Raw genomic sequence first — 20,480 nt, 5'->3', positions numbered from 1 at the left:
TTGATAAGAACAATCAAAAAGAGAATATCTTTTCTTCTGCTCTGAAATCAATTTAGATGTCTACGTATTCTATTTGGAATTCTATTTATTTTTAAACATACTGCATATGCTTATTTTTTTCTAAAGAATTTTGTCTAAAATGAGTTACAAGTGAATAGTTAAATATCATCTTATATGTATAATTATTGTGTACGTCACTAGAAAAATAGTTTTAGGTTTTAAGTTGAAAAACAGAAAAAGTTAGTTTAATTAAAATTATTACTTATTCAGTTAATGAGATTTTGAAAAACCGCTGCAATAAAATAGTCGAGGTGCTCTCTATTTCTATAGTATTTATACTTTAAACCATTAATATTACATGCCGGGTGTTTCAGACCACTTATATATCCTATTTAAAAACGAGGGAAACTGTTATTTTGAAAAATGTTTCAGATAAAAGTTGTTAGGGATCAAGTAATGCATAACGTGGACATATGTGATTGATCTTGGGTAGCATTATGAAGGTCAAGTCGAGGTCGACTTGAATTTTTTTAATGATAACCATATCTTTCGTTATATATTCTTATAGCTGACGTCGAGACAATAGTTACAAACCTTTTTTAATTGAGATCTTCCTGAATTATAAGACTTCAAAATTTCAGTACCGCGTTAGCATTACCCAAGATGTACCGCATGGAGGTCACACGGTCAGGTTTATACCTCTTCGGGGTGTTTGATTGAGAATCCGAATAAATATAGATTGAAATAAATATAGATTTAAGAAGTTCTGCCGATTTTATCAGAGAGAATATCTGATGTATATACAAATGTTCTTGTGACAAACAATTTCTTAACCTATTTAATATATATTTTAATTTTAAAAATGTTTATCACGAAACGCGGGCGCAGGCAGCCGACTTTTCTTTAGCCGTACAAGCTTTTCCGTAACGCATTACGTTGCGTACTATTGACCGAAACTTAGATTCGCACATAATTTTAAACTTTAATCAACGCACAGACAAAAAATGTAACGTGACATAAAATAATGCTACGTTATATTTTTTATCAGTGAAAAAAATCTCTAAGAATTTTTTCAGAATTTCTTGTCAACTTTTTAGTACTGCATTTTCTTATTGGCAATTATTTTTACCAACATGAGAAAATGCGATACTAAAAAATTCTGAACAAATTCTCAGAATTCTATGAGAAGAAAATAAAGAATTTTTGTCACTTGCTGTTTTTCTGTAAAGTTGATAGTGCTTGAGTAAAAAATTATTAAAAACCAAAATATTCGGCGATTTTTAGTAATTAATAATTATACTGTTAACTATTGTGAAAATTGTAAAATGGTAGAGGACTTTTCGACTCAGTTTAGTCCGCTCTACTTCTATGCGAGAATTTTATCGTTACCTAAGAATTTTATCAAACACCCTGTATAAGCAAATTCTCACTATTTCCATATAAAATTTGGGAAGAAGAACAGGAAAAATAGATAAGAATATTTGCTTTCAGTTCTATAGATTTCCAAAAATGCTAATATCTCGCATAAGTTAATTTATTGTCAATTTCCGCAAGTTATAATAATAATAATAATGCAATTAGATTACTTAAGTAAAAATATTTATTTGTAATTTATTTTTATTTTGTAAGTTATAAAGATTTATACGCCAAAAGGCAATAAATTTTTAGTCTTTTCTTAGATAGGATATTTAATTTAAATTTGGAGCTAATTATATCACATCTCATCACATATATATAGGTCGTCTGAAAAGTTTTGAGCCTCAACATGAAGATGGCATTATTCGTCAAAACAATTTTGGTACTATAATCGTACATACTTTGAAAGATACCTGCGAAAATTGTAGCTACTTCCGGCGCTTAATTGTTGTTTGACAGTCATTTGTGCCAGTCAATGTCAATGTTTTTGTAAAAATGGAAAAAATCAAATATCAGCAGTCGCCATGATAAAAATTCACGAATTGCGGTTCGAATTAATTGACCATCCACCGTATTCACCAGATCTGGCCCCCAGCGACTTTTTTCTGTTTCTTAGGCTCAAAATTTGGCTCGGAGGACAGAAATTTTCATCGAACGAGGTCGCCGCATCCGTAGACGCCTATTTTGCAAAGCAAGACGCTCAGTATTATTTGAATGGATTAAAGGGGTGGGAGCATCACTGGAAAAAATGTATCGACTTAAAAGGAGACTATGTGGAAAAATAAAATTGAATTTGACCGAAAAATTACTTGTTTCTATGTTAGGCTCAAAACTTTTCAGACGACCCTCGTATATCTTCTTTCTTAAATTGTCTTAATTTCTTTTGTCTACGTTTATTTAATTTAATATCTGATAAAAAAGATATTCTCATCTAATCAATTTCAAAATATTGTTACATTACGTGTCCGAGTCATCAGAGGTACTTAATGATTGTGCAATGCGTGCATAGTACATAGATGAGTCAAAATCGAAGTTAAAATTTATTAAACTATAGATTTGGATGTATAAACGCAATGAAATAGCTTTCTGAATTGACAGCGTCTTTATTAAAATTATTTTCCTCTATTGTTGATCAATATAAAACAATTTTACTTTCTTATGTCCATTTTTACGAATGTAGATTAACTTTAATTCTGGTTTGATTTACTCTTTATCTTTTTCTGAATCTAAGAATTAAAATTAAGAAAAGAAAAAGTACGATTCTAGCACGATTCCTTTTTTAGTTGATTTCTACAACTGAAATAACTATACATATATACACATTTCTGGGGTAGCAAAATTATTATTACACACGGGCGGTCAATTCTTTTTGCACATCTGTATAATTTAGTATAATCTGCAGTAGACCATGTAGAAAATATATGATATTAGATTTTCTTATTAAATTATTATTATTATTATATTATGTAACAATATAATATTATATTATAATTCATAAAAAAAAGGAAACGACATACTTATCTAGCAAATACAGAACAGAATAATATATTGTCTCTCAGTACATAAACCTTTAGATTGTACAAAATAAAAGTATATTGCAAGTATATATATATATATATATAAAGAAATCTTTTAAAATAAAATAAATCAGTGCTCGGATTTAGTTGCATATTTCGGCCGATTTTCAACTTGATTGTAAATGCCGATCGGCATTTAGGCTGCGCGGGGGTTGGTGAAGTAAGGGGCAGGAAAACCAAGCTGAAAATCGGCCGAAATGCGCAATTAAATCCGAGCACTGAAATAAATAATATATACTATAAAATTAAAAATATGCTAAAATAAGAAACTACGTAAATGCATCTACGGCTTTATGTCGTGTGTTATTTTGGAAATTGCTTATGATTGCCTGTAATTCAAAAGAACACATACCATCTCGAAATTCGACCAACAGGTTGCATAGTTTCCCCACTACTTTCCCTAAGAAAGAGTTTGGGGCCTCACAAGGGTAGCTATATAAAGCTCTCCAACCCCGGCCGAGACTAGATAGATACAGAAATTTGCCCAGTAAAGTTTGTCTCGAGTAGGAAATCCAGTTCATCTCTTTTCCTACGTTCGAAACAAATACGCGTTAAAGTAATCACGCGCTCGCGGTAATCAAATATAATAATAAGAAAACGAGCATATTGTAAGTGTTGTGCTACCAGTGATTTCAATGTAACCTTGGATTAAACTTGGATTATTAGGTAAGCATATTTACAAAATTGCGACAGAATTCTGTCGAATAATATTTTTGCACTTTTTAAACTTGAAAAATAAAATTTTTTTTTAATCTTATGCATACTATATATTACACATCGTCGAATTTATCCATAAAACAGTGCTGAAAGATTGAAAAGCTAAAAACCGCCTTGATATTTTATACATAACTCTCTCAGTGTTTGCATTATTTTGTTATATTTGTTCTATCAACGAAAAGATACTTTTTTCACTTTTAAACCGCCGTCAATTAATTATCTCCATTAGTTTCAGATTTATAGGTCAATTCTCTTTAAGTAGAATCGCATAAGACTTGTAACACGTTATCATATGACTTTGTAAGAATTTACGAGTGTTCATAATTTTTTTACTTTATGCAATAAAGTGAAACTCCTTACAGACAGCTTCTTGCTAGCGTAAGATTTACAAGAAATAGATATTTATAAATTCGTACGATTTACGGTACACACACACACATATGCACAGAATTACAATTAATTTCAAATCTATCTGTCTCTAATGTATAAGAAAAAATAAAAACTATATTACATAAATTTATTTGACACAGAATAACTTATCTAAAGGATCTATTTATGTGATTATATATGAAATCTATACGAAGCTCGTTATTGCTCATTATACAGGGTGATTCGAAATTCGAGGAATCGGAATGTAGAACATGATACTTTATGCTAAAACAAACAACTTTTTGCTAAACGACGCAATTTTGCTAAAGGAAAAAATTGTTTTTTGTGTTAAAACGAACAACTTTTTCCTGTAATAAAATTACATTCGATAAATAATTTTTGCGTTTACTCGTATAACTTCAACCTGCTCTCCTGCAAAAACTACTTGTCAGACGCAATTTTGCAAAAGGAAAAAATTGTTTCTTTTAGCATAAAGTATCATGTCCTATACTCTGATTCCTCGAATTTCGGATTACCCTGTACAATGCGTACATTTTTAAGTTGCATTCTTTCACATTCTCTTTCGCTTTATAATTAAATTTAGAAAATGTATTCAATGAATGTCATTAAAGCCTGAGTGGAATGTTTGAGTAGGAATTGCCGATAGGAAGTGATAAGACTGGCACGTTCTTCCTACAAAAATATTTATTCCGTCGTACGCTCACTTAAATCATAGCTACGAAAATAATGAAGCGCAAATGTATTATATTGCCAATGCACGTGGTACGCATATTTCATTATGCTGGCAAAATAATATAAAGGATATAACAATATATTATTTTTTCTTTATTTAAAGAACAATCAAAGTTTTAAAATGCAGGGAAAATACTGCTATAACTGCGTTAACGTGGTAGTTAGAATTTGAATTATTGCAGAATTAATTAGGATTTTTTATTGAAAAAGACTTGATAAATTTTATGCTAATATAAGATTGTTTAAAATTTTAAATATTTTTTTAGACTGTACATTCTTTAATTTTCACATTCGCACATACACGCAATATATTTTCAATATATATGAATTAATAATTAATAATAATTTATAATCTTTTGTTGCAGCTAATTATAAATGATGGAAAACTATTACAAAGGACATAACGAAAGTCGTTTTGAACATTTGTTTGAGCAAAAGGATAACTCAGACTTTAATACGTTGGTTCTGGATCTATCATGCAAGAAGCGCGTGACGTCTACATTGTCCGAAGTCGGAATAATTCAACCCAATGGCTTATCGCAAACTTTGCCTTCAGCAAAGAAACAAAAGTATCAAGAAATACAGATACCTTTTCTAGATGAAAATACACAGACTCCCATCGCGGACGAAATAATTCAATCCATTGGCTTATCGCAAACTTTGCCTTCAGCAACGAAGCAAAAATATCAAGAAATACAGATACCTTTTCTAAATGAAAATACACAGACTCCCATCGCGGGCAGTAGTGCCATGCTATCACCATATTCTGAGTCAAACTCACCGAAAGAGGTGAAGGATTCTGTGGACTACCATGAAAATAGTAACCAATTGAAACATACTGTGCCATTAACAAGTACGCATAATGTTACTCCAGAAGTAACAATGGTAGCGCCTCAGCAGCCGTCGCTACTTGCATTCCCGAACGAAACCATGAATATTCCCGTAGTACCAAAAATGTATTTACCGTATATAGAAACACCGCAATCTTTTATAACAAATAATGAAATCAGAAGAATCGTTTCGATGCCAGCAGAATGCTCGACGTCGGATACGAAACCATCAACGTCTTCGGATGCTACGAAGAAAACACCAAGACCTTTCAAGGCCTACCCGAACAATTTTTTGACTATTTTTAATACTGTTGATCACAATTCGAATGAGAACTATGCAAAGTTCCGTCAGATGATACTTGAAAACATTAAAAAAATAAACAAAAATACATCGAATCCTAAAATGCGTCGACTATCCAAGTCTGCTAGCAGTCCTGGATTGCCTACTAGTACCGTCGATGAGAAAGGTGCTATTTATTGGGAAAGAAGAAAAAAAAATAACGAAGCAGCGAAGCGTTCCAGAGATGCTCGAAGGGCTAAGGAAGACGAGCTCGCAATCCGAACTAGTTTCCTCGAATACGAGAATGCGCAACTGAGGATGGAAGTACAGAGACTCAGGATGGAGACACAAAGACTCAGGATGGAGGCACAAAGACATATTTATATACAATAATTTATATCAAGTAATTTGGTTAGTTGTGAATTATTATTACGACATGTGATATCTAGTATACAATAATAACGGATTTATGCCCAATTTTTTCACTTCCAGATAAGTTACAGATAACTTTATCCAAGAGATATCCCACTGTAAATCTGGAAGATATCGCCTGGATAAAGTTATCTAGAGGTGAAGAAATTGAGCATTAGCATGATGCAGTTTCCATAACATCCATTACAAGGAATATATTTAAATGTTTGATACATATATATATTTTTTGTATTTATCTAATATATTTGGTATATAAAATATATAACTACAAACTATATGTAACATATAGTTTGTATATATATTTTTACACAGTATGTATGAGTATATATATGAGTATAGTATATATACACATACTATACTACACTCTTAGACATATTGCCACATATTTGATATAATACTGTACATATGTGTGTACATATTTAGTTATCTGACAATTCTTCACCGTGTCATGAAAATATTCACAACTGATGTAAGAAAATATTTTGGCAGGTTATTTGTTTCGTGTGTAAATATATCTTTGAACATTTTTCTTTAGATACTAAAGTATAAATTATCACATGCAAACTCCATACAACCATGTGATGTTCCAATGTAAAAACTATAAGGTGCGTTGTATAAGAAATTAAAACTGAGAATGTGTGGAGTTATGTGGTAATTTTTAAATATGCTTTATAATCGACGCTATTAATATAATGATTACAAATAATAGACTGATACAAAAATATCAAAATTGACGCAATATTAATGACTCTATCCTATTTTTGCAATACAATACGGATTAAAATTTGTTAATATGTAAAATTGTCAAAATATTATATATTTGGTTTGTGCAAACAGAAATATTAAAAATATTATGTACATACAGTATGTATTGATTTGAGATAAGTTTTAACCAAAGTTTAGTATAATAAACGTTCGGAAATTTGTAAACATTATACACGTATTACATATATTAGTATATAGCATTATATTTCATGAAAAGAATAAAAGTTCTTTTGTACCATTATGTTTGTTCCATTATTGTTTTGAAGCACTAAAATATTTAAAATATAATTTCTATAATTTCCTTTCTTATATATCCTACAAATATGTTTTTAAATACGTTGTTATAAATTAAATACGTTTGTTTACTTAATTTTTATATCTTAAAATTAATATATTCTTACAGTTATACATACAAATCCTTCAAAACATTTCATCATTAAAATTAAAAAGAAAATTTCGCATACACATAAATTATCAATTAGGCAATGTATCTGCAAGTTCCATCATAGTATCTGACTCAAGAACATTCTGTTCTCTATTTTGATTATTTGTAAGTACCTTCGAAAAGGATTTTTGTACTTGTCTAGGGATAAAAGCTAATGGCGTTATTTTACTTTTTATACTAGTTGATGAAATTGTTTCCACACTTGAAATTGTTTTTACACTATCATTGTTTTTACAGACTGCACTAGTAGTATTTTTTGTGAACATCTTGCTTTTCTGATTTTTATTCAAGAGTATCTTAGGTTTCTTCTTTTTTTTATTGTCAACAATATCAAATTCCATTTTATTTGATTCCTCTTCCTTGGTGTAATACGACGTATCGTCGAACCGATATTTCTTTGGAAATTTATGTACTCTAATGCAATGTTCCTTCCTCTCCATTGGATTATTGAATTTTATGTCACATTCAGAATCATAACATTTATACTAGAAGAATATCTATATTAAGTATATTTAACAATACTGTAACAATATATATTTAACAATACTGTAACATAGATTTATACAAAAATATAGTCTGTATGATATGTATACCATGGCTTTCTTCTCCGATAAGACTTTGAAGAAGACATCGTGTGTCTCCTGAATATGAATCTCCAACAATCGTGGATTTGGTTTGGATACTTTACATTCTGTACAAACATATCGATGCGAGATGTCATAATGCATTTCATAATCGAGCAGCGTTTGAAAAGTTTTCTTGCATCCTAGAACGTAACATGGGAATTCCTTGATTCTGAAACAAGATATTGACTTTACTTTTCTCTATTATAAATCAAGTAGGCAACCATTTCTCTTCCATTATAATAGAAATAGAACAATATTTTAGGATTCTTGAAATTTCTTTGCAGAATTCTTTATATGATGAATCATGTAAGTATTGAATGAAGGACGGCAGAGATGGTGATAATCAAAACAAAAACAAGTTTTTAGGTTATGTCATCATTTTTCTTAAAGAGAAATCTGTACTCACACTTTGTGGCAAAGTTCCTCCTCGTCATCAATCGTGACGCCCTTTTTCTGGAAGACCTTGCAGACTTTGTAAGAATCTTCAAAGAAGGGATCGTTCACAGGGCGAATTCCGACACCTAACTGCTGAAGAGCCTCTTCCATAGCGGATTAGTGTGCCTTCCAACGAGTTACAACTGTTACAAGCGACACAGTGCGACACTGGTCATGTCATCTTTGTTTAACATTGGTAAACAACAAGGATGCAATGATCCATTGTGTCACACTGTGTTATTTGTGTCGTTTGTTGGAAGCCACACTAGATCAGATACCGTATAAATAAATATAGCGCGCGTTTCCTTTGAGAAATCTCAATGCGACTATATTCATTAATTTTTATTACGTTTATCGATCGAATAAGTGCAATGTTTATTGTTCATACCGTTCGTATATACTGCCTTTAACGATACAGCGAGTGCTGCACCAACCGGCGCAACGCATTGCGTTCGCGATCCAAGATGGCGCCTCGACGCCCATTGGCTGCCGGTTCGACCTATCGCAGTGCACACCACTTCGATAATCGAAATTTGAACGCGAGCAGTTCCCGTAAAGATGACGTGACCCGGTTTTCGCGAAGTGACGTTTCGTGGTGAGTTGCGAGGGAAATACGCGGGAAAGTTCGCGTTTAAGAGTGAGAATCGGTAACGCGTGTCATCCGGTGATAAGAAATCATAAGCGCGTTGTAATTTTTCACACGCGCTCCGAATGTAGCGTTAAATCCAGAGATCTAATTGTTAGCTCCGCCGAACAATCCGACGAACCATCATGGCCGCTCTTCGATCGCGATCGCGAAACCGCGCATCCGCGTATTTACGATCTAAGACGATATTCGAGATGCGATCTCGATGATCTTGATTGATGTTTATCGGAAGGAGAATGAAACTTAGGAAGGTAGGGTGAAATACTGAAACTTCATTCAACGTATCTCAGGCAGCAAAGTGACGTTATTTACTGCCATTTTGTCAAAATGTCAAAAACGTCATTTGACTCCAAAACGAGAACAATAACGTCATCTTGCTATATCTGAGGTAATATAACTTTATTATTAATTTTATTATTCAATGTATGATTTAGAGAGCGATCCTGAGGCTTTTGAATATTCTGAATATTGAGTATTGATGTACAGATAATTGGCAAGGTAGGACAAAATACTGAAACTTCACTCAACATATCTCGAATAGCAAAGTGACGTTATTTTAACGTTATTTTGAAGTCGAAATGTCAAAAATGTCATTTTGACGGGTAGCTTTAATTAGAATAGTGATGATATAACTTTATTATTAATTTTATTATTTTTGTATGATTCAGAATACGATCCTGTGATGTCTTCTGAGTATTTATTGGACGGAAAAAAGGAAATTGGCAAGGTAGGAAATACTGAAACTCCAATGTATGATATTACATAATTTTATTGTAACATGAATACGGCGATATAGATACAACAATAGGCGTAAATGAACTAATAATGGATGTAGACAATTAAAATTAAAAATTGATAATCGAAATATATTGAAAGGAAAGTGATAATTGAAACAAATATAATTTCGGCAGTTCAATTTCTGATGTCACTTGTATGAAAAAAAGAACGTTTTATTTGCAAATAAGCTAAAGATTCATTGTTATTTGCAATAGGCACTTGAATATGTATGATAAAGATTAACAAATCGATAGGGGCTATGCTGATATGATTAATTTTATTTTCTCATGAAATCCTGCAAAACATAATGAGAAATAACAAAAATAAATTGTCGATATGTAATAAGTCATAAATAATATGCATAATCGACACTCTATTTATTCAACTAATAATCGCGTCTTCAGGTTTTCCAATATCTCTGTCATCCTGTTCTCTAGCTCATCCCTTCTTTGTATTTCTTCTCTTTTCTCCTGTAACATATGCATATGGAAAAAGAATATTTTGACATAAAATATTTTTTATTTTGTAAACCTGTCTAAGCAAATTCTAAATCATTTATTTTTTTGTTAATATATTTAATTTCAAAAACACTCATATTTTTATTTTTATTTAAAATAATTTAATATTAAATAATTAGGCTATAAATTTTTAATTTCTTGAGAAATATTTTGAAAAGCATTTGTAAAATGAAATTAATTATTTTCGATTATACACATTTAAAGTTTTATGGTTTATAATATAAATAATTTGATTGAAGATATAGAATAATAGGTATTAAACATTATTTTCTTTTATTTTTCAAAGACTAAAAAAAGACACTTCCTTTTTTGTGTTTATTTGTGTATGTGTGAGTATGTGTATGTGATTTTACTGCACATGTAGTCTGCATAGACTATTAATATTGTGCGTGTGCAGTGTAGATATTTGTGTGATTTTATTCTACACGTGCACAGATTATTAATGTAATTAATAATTTATTACAGCCAATTATGTACTTTATATTACATTATATGTTATTCTTGAGAGAATGACAGAATATAAGAGATTTATTAAAATTAAAACTAAGTACAACTCGAGAACTTCATGCGTGCATCAGAGCTAGATATACGAAAAATGTATATGATATATTTTCCGTATCGAATTAGATTTTATTTGTTGCGCAAATTAACGAATGAACAACGTTTTGCCCGCAGACTAATAATTTACTTGAAATATTTTTACGTAACATTACAATTAGATATTGCGTATAAATTCCACATAGTGGATCGGTCCGTTCGGCTTTAATTGCCTCCGCTCCGACACTTTCAAGGTCGCCACTTTGTTCCGATATTCTCTGACTTTGGCTTTCTCCATATCATTTTCTGATTCATCGGTCTGTTTTATGATACTTTCGTCATCGTGATGATAAGCGGTTGGTTCCGGTGCAATGAACGCATCCGATTCCTTCGTAGTTTTGCCATTCTCCTCGACAACTTTCGTTGCATTATTGCTTTCGCTTCCAAAGTTATAATCGTCTTTGCTGAAACCGAAGAAATCATGCGCGCTCTGGGGATCGTCGAATAGCTTGCTCGTCAGGATCTGCTGCGGAGCTTTTACCTCTTCGTCGTTCTTGCGGTTTTCTTCTTCTGGCTGCAAACTCTGTCGTTTTCTTAACAGCCGTGAATGACGCGGCCTTTCCGACGATCTACTTTGCGCGTTCCGATTTGAAGGCAGAATATTCTGCAATGTAAAGACTGGTCGAGGAGATTCCTCGACCGTATTACTTAGTGATTGCGGCCTGTATATCTTATTCGACCAATTTTCCGTGTTAAGAATTTGACTTTTTATATCAATATCAAATGGTTCTTCAATTTGTGGCCTGCGTTCTTCGAAAGTATATTTATAACGGTCGAGAACATTCGTTGGAATTTCCTGAGGCTGATAGTAATAGTTATGTGGACTATTTGTGGTCTCATTCAGATTGTATTTGGTGATATTAGGTTCTACTTGGATGATCTGTTCACTGGCGCTTTGTTGATGAGCATCATAGACTGGGTCTCGCGGATGCGGAACTTCGACATGTGGATTAGGAACTTGACTTTGGGAGTTCGCAGCTTCGTTGGAGAAATAATAAAAATTGTAAGGCTGTCCATGCGGATGTACCGGATTACCAACGACTAGAAGATAACCGGAAGGTTGTTCTGAAGACTTGTCATTCGCGTCTTGTGCTGCTATTTCTTTTACAACATGTTGGTAATAATTCGGAGTATAATTTTGTGTGATAGGATAATAATTCGGTAAATTTGACGGAACGATAGTAGTCGCCGGTTCCGTATTGTCAAAGGCGTAATCGAAAGGCGGTGGCCATACCTGAAACTCCTTGTGCTCGCCTTCGTGTAATTGTCGTGGTTTTTCAAGCAAACCGATCTGCGGAGTCAGCAGATTCTGCTCTTTAAAGACTATTTGCGTGGGACTCGCATTGTCTTCATTAAACCGGCTGTTCTTACCTTGTCATTCGCATTGATATAACGCACAGGCACGACGAGAGGCACATATGTTCCAAAATCGGCTTCTTGCGATCCCGTGTTCTCCAATCTTACAACATTATCGTCATCATCTTCCTTACCACGGATATGTTCCGGTTTTTTAGGTTTTCTTGATGCTATCGACATATTATTTCGGATTCTCAGATTCTCTCCATCATTTCTATCCGCTTCATTTTCGTCATTTAAGTCGTATTCTTCATACTTATTCTCCGGTAAGGCGTATTCTTCTCTGAGCTTCTGCAGTCTAGTCAGATGTTCATCGTAACCATCCTCGGCAGATGTCTCTTCTTCATTCTCTTCCCGCGACACATCTTTGGGGTTGTTGTGAACTCTTTGCGAATCATACGCGTTAGTTTGAACATATGGATGCTTGAACATACCTAAGTAATCGGCGATTCTATCATCCTTCAGTTTCTTATTGTCTAATACCTCGCCGTAGCTGTCACGAATCACTTCGGGGTTACCGTCGTGGAAATAATCGCCGATTGGCAACTGCTGATTATATCCTATTTCTACGAACTTGTCGAAATCCTCAGGTTGTTTATATCCGTTAAATTGTTTGTTAGAATTATCGTCATGATAGTCTTCGTTTTCCTCTTTCTCATTCTTTGGCGATTGCTTCGAGGACTTGTTCGGGAGATTCTTCTGGCTGGCATACTCCTTATATTTTTCCACAGAATCTTCATCTTCCTCATCGTCATGATGCGTTGGTCTTCTCTCTTCCGTTGATTCATTCTTGGAAGTATCTCGATTTCGGTCAGCGATTTCCTCTTCGTGATTCCTGTGTCTCTCATTTATTTCTTCCTCTTTGTAGTGGTTAGCTTTATCACGATTGCTTTCTTCTTCCTGTTGGTTTGGATTCTTGACGTGCTCTTGTTGTTTGCGTCGCAATTCGTTGTTCTGCTGCTTGTTCAGCTCGTCGATATATAATTTATGATTATTTTTGTTCATTGGCTTTTTCACATCCTTCTCATCGTAAATATCTTTTTCCTTCACCGTGTACCGCTCTGTGTCTTCATTACTCCTATATACCGTCTCCTGTTCTTTCCGAATCGGCGTCTCCGTATTTTCGTTTGAGTCACTGACGGAAACTGGTGGAAAAGGATACAATTCGAGATTCTCGATAGGATCGATTGGTAGAAGATTTGGCGCGATCGGCAATGGGATCTTGACGAAGAACGGCGCCAACAGAGGCGGTTGCGAGTTTATCCTCGGATCCACCGGAATCTTTGCAGGAAGCATTGATGCGGGTCGCAATGTCGTCATCATTATTGTATTATTTTGACGACCGTGAAAGATCTGCTCATATTGCTGAAGATGTCCTAAAATGTTTGAATTATTGCCAAAGTTCAGCACACCGGTAAACCTGATGGTTTCTTGCTGCCTTGGCACAGTGGTATTCGCAGGCTGAGAAGATGCAACATGCTGTCTTACATCAACCTTGGACAAATTGGACATTGCAGCGGGTTTTGTGACGTTTGGGTTTGGCAGCGAGGCGAATTGAATTGGAGTCACCGTGTATCCAAAAATCTGGGCCAGGCCTGATAATAGAACACCGAGAGCTCTCTTATCGCGAGGATTTTCCGTAGTTTGTTTGTCGATTCCATCGGTTTTTTGTATAGGAATTTTCGATAGATTTTCGATGTACGTCAAGGGTCCTGCTTCGAATTCGGTGATTTCCTCCGGTGGCACCTCGAACGCGCGCGCGACGCACAGTAAACATAGAATAAATATTTGTACATACAATTCCATCGTGGAAGACACCTAATTGATGTTCGGAAACAATCGCATACCGCACATTAGATCTACGTATTAAGTCACTTTTAACTATCGAACTAAGGCACTTTATTTTCGTATGAAACACGCGTTTCTTTTAAAATCTGCAGTCTTTATCTTATCTGAAAAATTCACACATACTGTTTATATTCTAGCATTTGTTTTACGTCACCAATCACTATTATTACTGTTTTTATTAAAAGATGAGCAATAATCAATTATATAGATAAATGATTTAAAACTTGGCCGTAGATATTGTTGCAATAATTGCAGTCGGATCGCGCTACTTTTGTGCCTCAGAACTCCACGAGGACTGCCGGCCGATTGCGGCGGCATAGCTGTCATTAAACAATGACTTGACGGGCAGGGATAATTTTTGCATAATATCGGAAAGAAATATCGAGTTTCTCTTGAATTGTACGGGCCTACTCGTTGATTTGCGACAACTGAAGCAGTACGACGCAATGCGCGCGCGGGAATGACTGAGGTACGGAATTGCGCACGAATAAGTTGGTATTACTACTAAAGAAATAAATGCTAAAAAATTATGCGCGCTCATGCGATTCTGGCTAGATAAATTCTCTCTCGACATTTAATTGCACGCAAAAATAACATACCTGTTGCAATATTCCACAGTTTTTAAGAGAACGAAAGATCCACATTAGATATGTTAGTTTCTATCGTTAACAATAATTAGGTTTTGTAAGTAAAAAATGGAAGGTGCGAGTTACTTTAATTATAATAATTTAATTATTCTGAGAACAGCGAGAAACAAAAAAGGAAGGAATATTTGTTCTTAGTTACTTATAGAGAGGCCAATTGTCACTGTAATATTTTTAATTCCATACAAATAAGTATTTCTTTATGTAAGGATTAATTTTTACAATTTTTACACATAAGTATTTCTTTGTATAAAATTGAAGAATATTTTTTATTTGAAATTATAATGCACCAGAAAAAAGTTTAAGATAACTAAGCCAGCTATTAAAGATATGACAGACTTGCCGTACATGCTTGCGTTTGTGCATTTTTTTACTTTCCTAAGTGAAAGGGTTTCCACCAGTGCGTGCACAAGCGTAAAATTAATTTGTATTTACTGCCGTTATCTCAGATTCTCAGTAGCTTGTCTAATAAAAATATTTTTATTTGTTCCGTTGAGAATTGCCAGTGTGAAGAAAAATAATTGTTCTCGTAACAAACTTTCTTATATTCGGGTCGACAACCTCATACTTTTAGAATCTAAAATAAGAAGCGAAGATTATTAAGAATAACACTACCATTACATGTTCGAATTAATCAATAGAGAACCGATATTGATTTCGATGAATTAAAAATTTACTTGTCAATGCATGTACATAATTTATATTTCCCGTTTTAAGTGTGCTACATATAAAAAAAAGTGACTTACATTTTGAACATAATAATGAGAAAAATATAACATAACATATTTTTAAAAAAGATATGAAATTTGAAGAAGAGAGGCTTCTTGTACTAACCCAACTTTTAATTTGTATTAATTAACGCGATGTATTTAGTTGAACGAAGAATTTTGAAATTCAATCAATATGTGATAAGGAATTTATTTAAATATCTATATATATGGCAATGTTATATAAAATGTACCTATCCGTGCAAGCGTTATATAAAATGTATCTATTCGTACGAGCATTTCCATAAAAACAATTATGTTACGTCCGACTACAGTTGATTGTGACAATAGAAAGACGGGAGTATTACGGAAGATCGATGGCAGTAAATATGAATTCAAGTCGTTTGTCGTGTCCAATCAATATCGACGTGGCCGATCACGTGGACAACATGTGTACATTAGTGCCAATTATGTGCTTTTTATACTTTAGTTTAAATTTCGGTTCGCTACCCTTCACCTTTGAAACACATATACTACAATTTAGACTAAATTATAGTGTTAGACTAAATTATAGTGTATACGTATTTTTCTTAAATTTTTATTATTTTTATTGTTTTTGGTACTTTAGGCTTAGGCCTCGGTTCGAATCCTGGAGCACCCTGATATTTTTCTCGTGTTGTCGCTTATTTCTTACATATGCTTCGAGATTTTCGAATGTTCTATAGAAGACCACAATGTGCCTTCAAAGTACCTACATTTACAAAAAACATTTGCAAAAAACTGAACTCCAATCTTTGAGCAATGAATCTGATTTCCATTCTTTTCAATATCTTTGTGTATACAAAACTGTTTTTCTCGACATTTTTTTTATCCATTTAGAGCTTCTTTTACCAATTGTTCACTAACTTCTGATTAAATTAATCGACGATTACAACTCACAAAAGTGCCAACAGCAGTTTATATATATATAATGTATCAAAATATCTTCTCTCTTTTCCTCTTCTGATTGTGAGACAAACTGTGTTTAGTTTTTCTTACATTGGCAATCGTGATGGTTGAGTTAAGGAGCATTTATACTGGCCGCAACCGTCTATAATAATTGACCAATCACAGTCGAGTATTCTTCTCTCATTCGATTGTAAGAGAGGAATACTATTATTCGACTATGATTTATAGTCATTTCTTACAGATTACGGCATTTGGTTATGGCCAGTATGATCAGTAATATTGTCAGTATTTGTTAATACTGACAGTATTATTGACCGTGTAGAGTCAACTTAAGCGCATTGTAGGATATAAAAATTACCTCGCATTTTAAAATACGCAATAATATCAAACTTTGGCAATTCTCAAACATATAATTAGATTGTAAAATAATTTAGTATTAAATGCTAGCAGCTACTTTTTCTACCAATAATAATAATAATAATAACTTTATTGCTGCAACTGTTTATAAGTAGTAAAAAAGTAAAATACATGAGAGAAAATAAGAGTGATAGGTGCACGCAAAAGGTGCGACAGCAGCTAAAAGACTGATTAGAAGCCGAACCTTAGTGATAATCAAAATCTCCCAAACTGAATGATAATAATAATAAATCATATAAAAAGGCCATGTCACAAGAAGTCTTTTAATACTTTACAGCAAACAACAAATTCGAAACGTATATTTCGGGAGTAACAAATTCAAATAATACGTCAATGCCAAATTTGAACGAGCGACAAATTTTTTTTCAAATAGTTTACTTTTGTGTGCACACTGGTTTTCGTTATTATTTATACTTATTGTACAAGTAACAAATTCGTAACTTGTATATCTCGAGAGTAACATCGGTTTTTTTATAATTTACAAAGCAACAAATTTTTTTCCTTGGCAACTTTTTAGCAACAAATAAGCAACAAATAAAAATGTTAGAATTGATTCTGCTCACTTTGTTCCGCTAACTTATAAGACGTTTGTTACGGCTTTCGTAAGTAGATGTATATGATTTGCTCTTTGGTCAGAGAAAGTTGCTATTTCCTAGTTTGGCGACGATAAAACCTCTTAGGACGACGATTCGCGAGGGAGGGATAGAATAAAAACGCAGACCGCGCGTTTAAGGAAGGGCTCACGATTACATAACGTCCTTAATACATTTAAGATTACGTGGCTTTGGATGAATTCGGAATACTTCATGAACGAACGCAATGTAAACGGTAGTACTATTCGAATTGAATAGCAATGCGAGCGATGCATGTTATTTTATCTCCTTTAACGACATTTAAGTCTTAAATATTCAAGTATGAAATAAGAAATTGAGATTGCACTCATTTTCATAAACGTTGTTACGTTATGAATTAATGTGGCAATGTGGCAATGTGGCGAAAACGTAGTTACTGAACAAAATCAATTAGTACAGTCACGACAGCGAATATTGCATATAAGGCAAAGATATTTCACAGTATTATATTGTAATCTTATTACTTGATGGCACATTTTTATTCCATTAAAAAATTAATTTATTAAAATATTGCTTGCATTAATTTTTAATAATGAAATTTTTAATAATGAATTGAACAAATTGTATACTTGGTTTATTTCTCTAAAATCTTGTAATAGATTGTAATTAATTTTATGAATTTACAAAAAATTAATATTTATTTTAAAAAATTGTCTAGTTACGAACATATTTTTCAAAAATTTACTTTATTAATAGTCATCTAAGAAAAGAGTTTACTTGCATAAAATGATATTATACATAGAAAAAATTTAGAAGCAAAATTTCTGTAAATTTTTATAAAAATCTCATGTTACTTATATAATTTTTTTGGAATGATTTCTCTCATAGAGATCGTCTCGCGAAAGTGAACGTCTACAATATAGCAATGAGTGCGTCAATATGTTTTGTTCGATTCTTTGTTGTCGCGTGAAAGTGTAACATTTTTATCTCTTTTAAAATAATTAAGAGAACATTGTCTTCTTTTCAATCTTATATTTAGCGTAACATAAATCGAGCAATTTTATCTTATAATTTTATTCGAATATTTTTTGTAATATCTTTTATATTGTAAAAAGCAAGTGACAAAATAATATTAACTTCTCATTTATCTTGTATATCTCATATATTTTCAATTAGAAGATTGACCTCGGAAATAAATCGCGATACTCTTTCATGCAATCGTTATGTCGTTCAACGATTTTTTAGATGGGAGTGGTTTTGTAGAGTTGTTAGTCAAGATGCTAGTTGTATGTGTGCGCATACCGGTGGATCTAGAATTCACCATAAATTTAGCAAACAACTTGTATAAGGAATGCAGTATAAAAGAAGTGTCAACCCCTTGAACACTATCAGTTAGTGCGCACTATTCTTAACATGAAGCTACTGGTAAGCATTTAATTCGTAGAGATTGAAATATAAAATTTAGTGAATAATAATCTCATTTTTATGTACCGTACATGTGAGAACACAATCGATAAACTAGAACCCTATATCGGTCAAAGCTAGATCTTAAATGCTTAAATAATTCAATCTTGAATTACTAAATATGTTATATATGTACTTGACATATATATCATACTTGTAGTCTAACAAACTGTAATCTAATGGCTTAGGACGCTCATACGGAATACAAGAGATCTGGGTTCGACTCCCGGCCGAGATAATATTTTTCGCAATAAATTTAATTACAGTTTTTTCAGCATATTAACATCTTTGAAATATGATGTTCGAGCATCGAAATTATTAGAAATTAATTTAATTCGCGAGATTACTACAGTGGTTTAATTGCGTTTATATAGTCCGGAAATTTTTCGGCGCGCAGTTTGTTAGACTACAAGTGTGGTATACTATATATGTCAAGTACATATATAGCATATTTAGTGATTCAAGATTGAATTATTTAAGATCTAGCTTCGACCGATATTTGTCGATAAAATTGTCGAACCGAAAGAATTTTGTCGGTAACTCAATTTTGTGCGTGAGATATATATACAGTAAGTGCAAAAAGTATTCGTACACAGAGAAAATATTTTTTAAAAAAACTATTTTTAAAAAGTAAATATCCAGCGAAAAATAAGTCATTGAAATGATGTCGGATCGATATCGATACGATGATTTCAACACCAATTTGACGTCGATTCGACGTTTGATTGATAATCATTTCTTTCTGGGTAATTAACAATTTATTCATAAAAAATAAAATAGACTCTATGTTTCTTAAAATTATATATGCCAAAAAGATGTGTATTAATTATAAAAAATATATCATCTGAAAAAATAAGCGAAAATTAAAAATTGAGTTGTTTGGATGTTCAAGAAGTATTCGTACAATCGAGAAATTTAGCTTAAAAAATGATAAGGAATACATGCGAAGCTGGTTTGTTTATGTTAGAACAGAATGTAGGAGAGAGTTGCCGAATGCGTACTGGTCGCCTAAATCGTACCTTATCAATATTTTATATTATTAGTTAATATAGGCAATATTTAGTAACAATAATATAAAATATATGAGAAATGAGTAATATAGACAAAAATATAATAGCCTACATCTTGTTTTGTGGATGTTAGCGGCGTTTTAAAAAATCAGGTACATCTGATATTAATTTTTAATCAACTTATGTAGCTGATAACAACGCGATCATCCAATTTTATTATAAATTTTTGTATTTTTATAAAAGAAGATTTATTGTAAAGTATTTTACATTCACTGTATATACATATTTGCAACCATTGTAAAGATTAAATCGATATTTTTACAAAATTCGT

At 32.6% G+C, this 20,480-nt stretch overlaps 4 protein-coding genes across 4 annotated transcripts in view; 2 read left to right on the top strand and 2 right to left on the bottom strand.

Moving 5' to 3' along the window:
• The first annotated feature begins 3,589 nt into the window (after positions 1–3,589).
• gt (transcription factor giant) lies at positions 3,590–6,335 on the top strand. The gene is made up of 2 exons (XM_018446660.1): positions 3,590–3,659; positions 5,198–6,335. Exon 2 carries the CDS (start codon positions 5,208–5,210, stop codon positions 6,333–6,335), a length of 1,128 nt encoding a protein of 375 aa, XP_018302162.1. The 5' UTR covers positions 3,590–3,659; positions 5,198–5,207.
• A 1,265-nt stretch (positions 6,336–7,600) lies between these two features.
• On the bottom strand, positions 7,601–8,762 carry l(2)k10201 (zinc finger protein 511 lethal (2) k10201). Its single transcript, XM_018446710.1, has 3 exons — positions 8,617–8,762; positions 8,178–8,379; positions 7,601–8,069 (listed from the first exon to the last, which is right to left on the bottom strand). Exons 1-3 carry the CDS (start codon positions 8,754–8,756, stop codon positions 7,614–7,616), a joined length of 798 nt encoding a protein of 265 aa, XP_018302212.1. The 5' UTR covers positions 8,757–8,762; the 3' UTR covers positions 7,601–7,613.
• A 2,497-nt stretch (positions 8,763–11,259) lies between these two features.
• Positions 11,260–14,426, bottom strand: LOC108721958 (uncharacterized). Its single transcript, XM_018446807.1, is given in 2 exon segments — positions 11,260–12,544; positions 12,547–14,426. Coding segments are annotated over 2 exon segments (3,042 nt in total). The 5' UTR covers positions 14,346–14,426; the 3' UTR covers positions 11,260–11,301.
• Positions 14,427–19,037: 4,611 nt separating this feature from the next.
• Positions 19,038–20,480, top strand: part of LOC108721957 (uncharacterized) — a 3,383-nt gene continuing 1,940 nt past the window's right edge. Inside the window, exon 1 of the mRNA XM_018446806.1 lies at positions 19,038–19,100. Within this exon, the coding sequence (XP_018302308.1) occupies positions 19,089–19,100 (12 nt within the window). The 5' untranslated portion in view covers positions 19,038–19,088. The remainder of the gene's footprint in view (positions 19,101–20,480) is intronic.

Source organism: Mycetomoellerius zeteki, unplaced genomic scaffold, assembly GCF_001594055.1.
Source record: "Mycetomoellerius zeteki isolate Tzet28-1 unplaced genomic scaffold, Tzet1.0 scaffold188, whole genome shotgun sequence".
Classification (NCBI taxonomy): Eukaryota; Metazoa; Arthropoda; class Insecta; order Hymenoptera; family Formicidae; genus Mycetomoellerius; species Mycetomoellerius zeteki.
The sequence above is the reverse complement of the archived record's forward strand: the minus strand, read 5'-3'. Positions and strand labels throughout refer to the sequence as shown.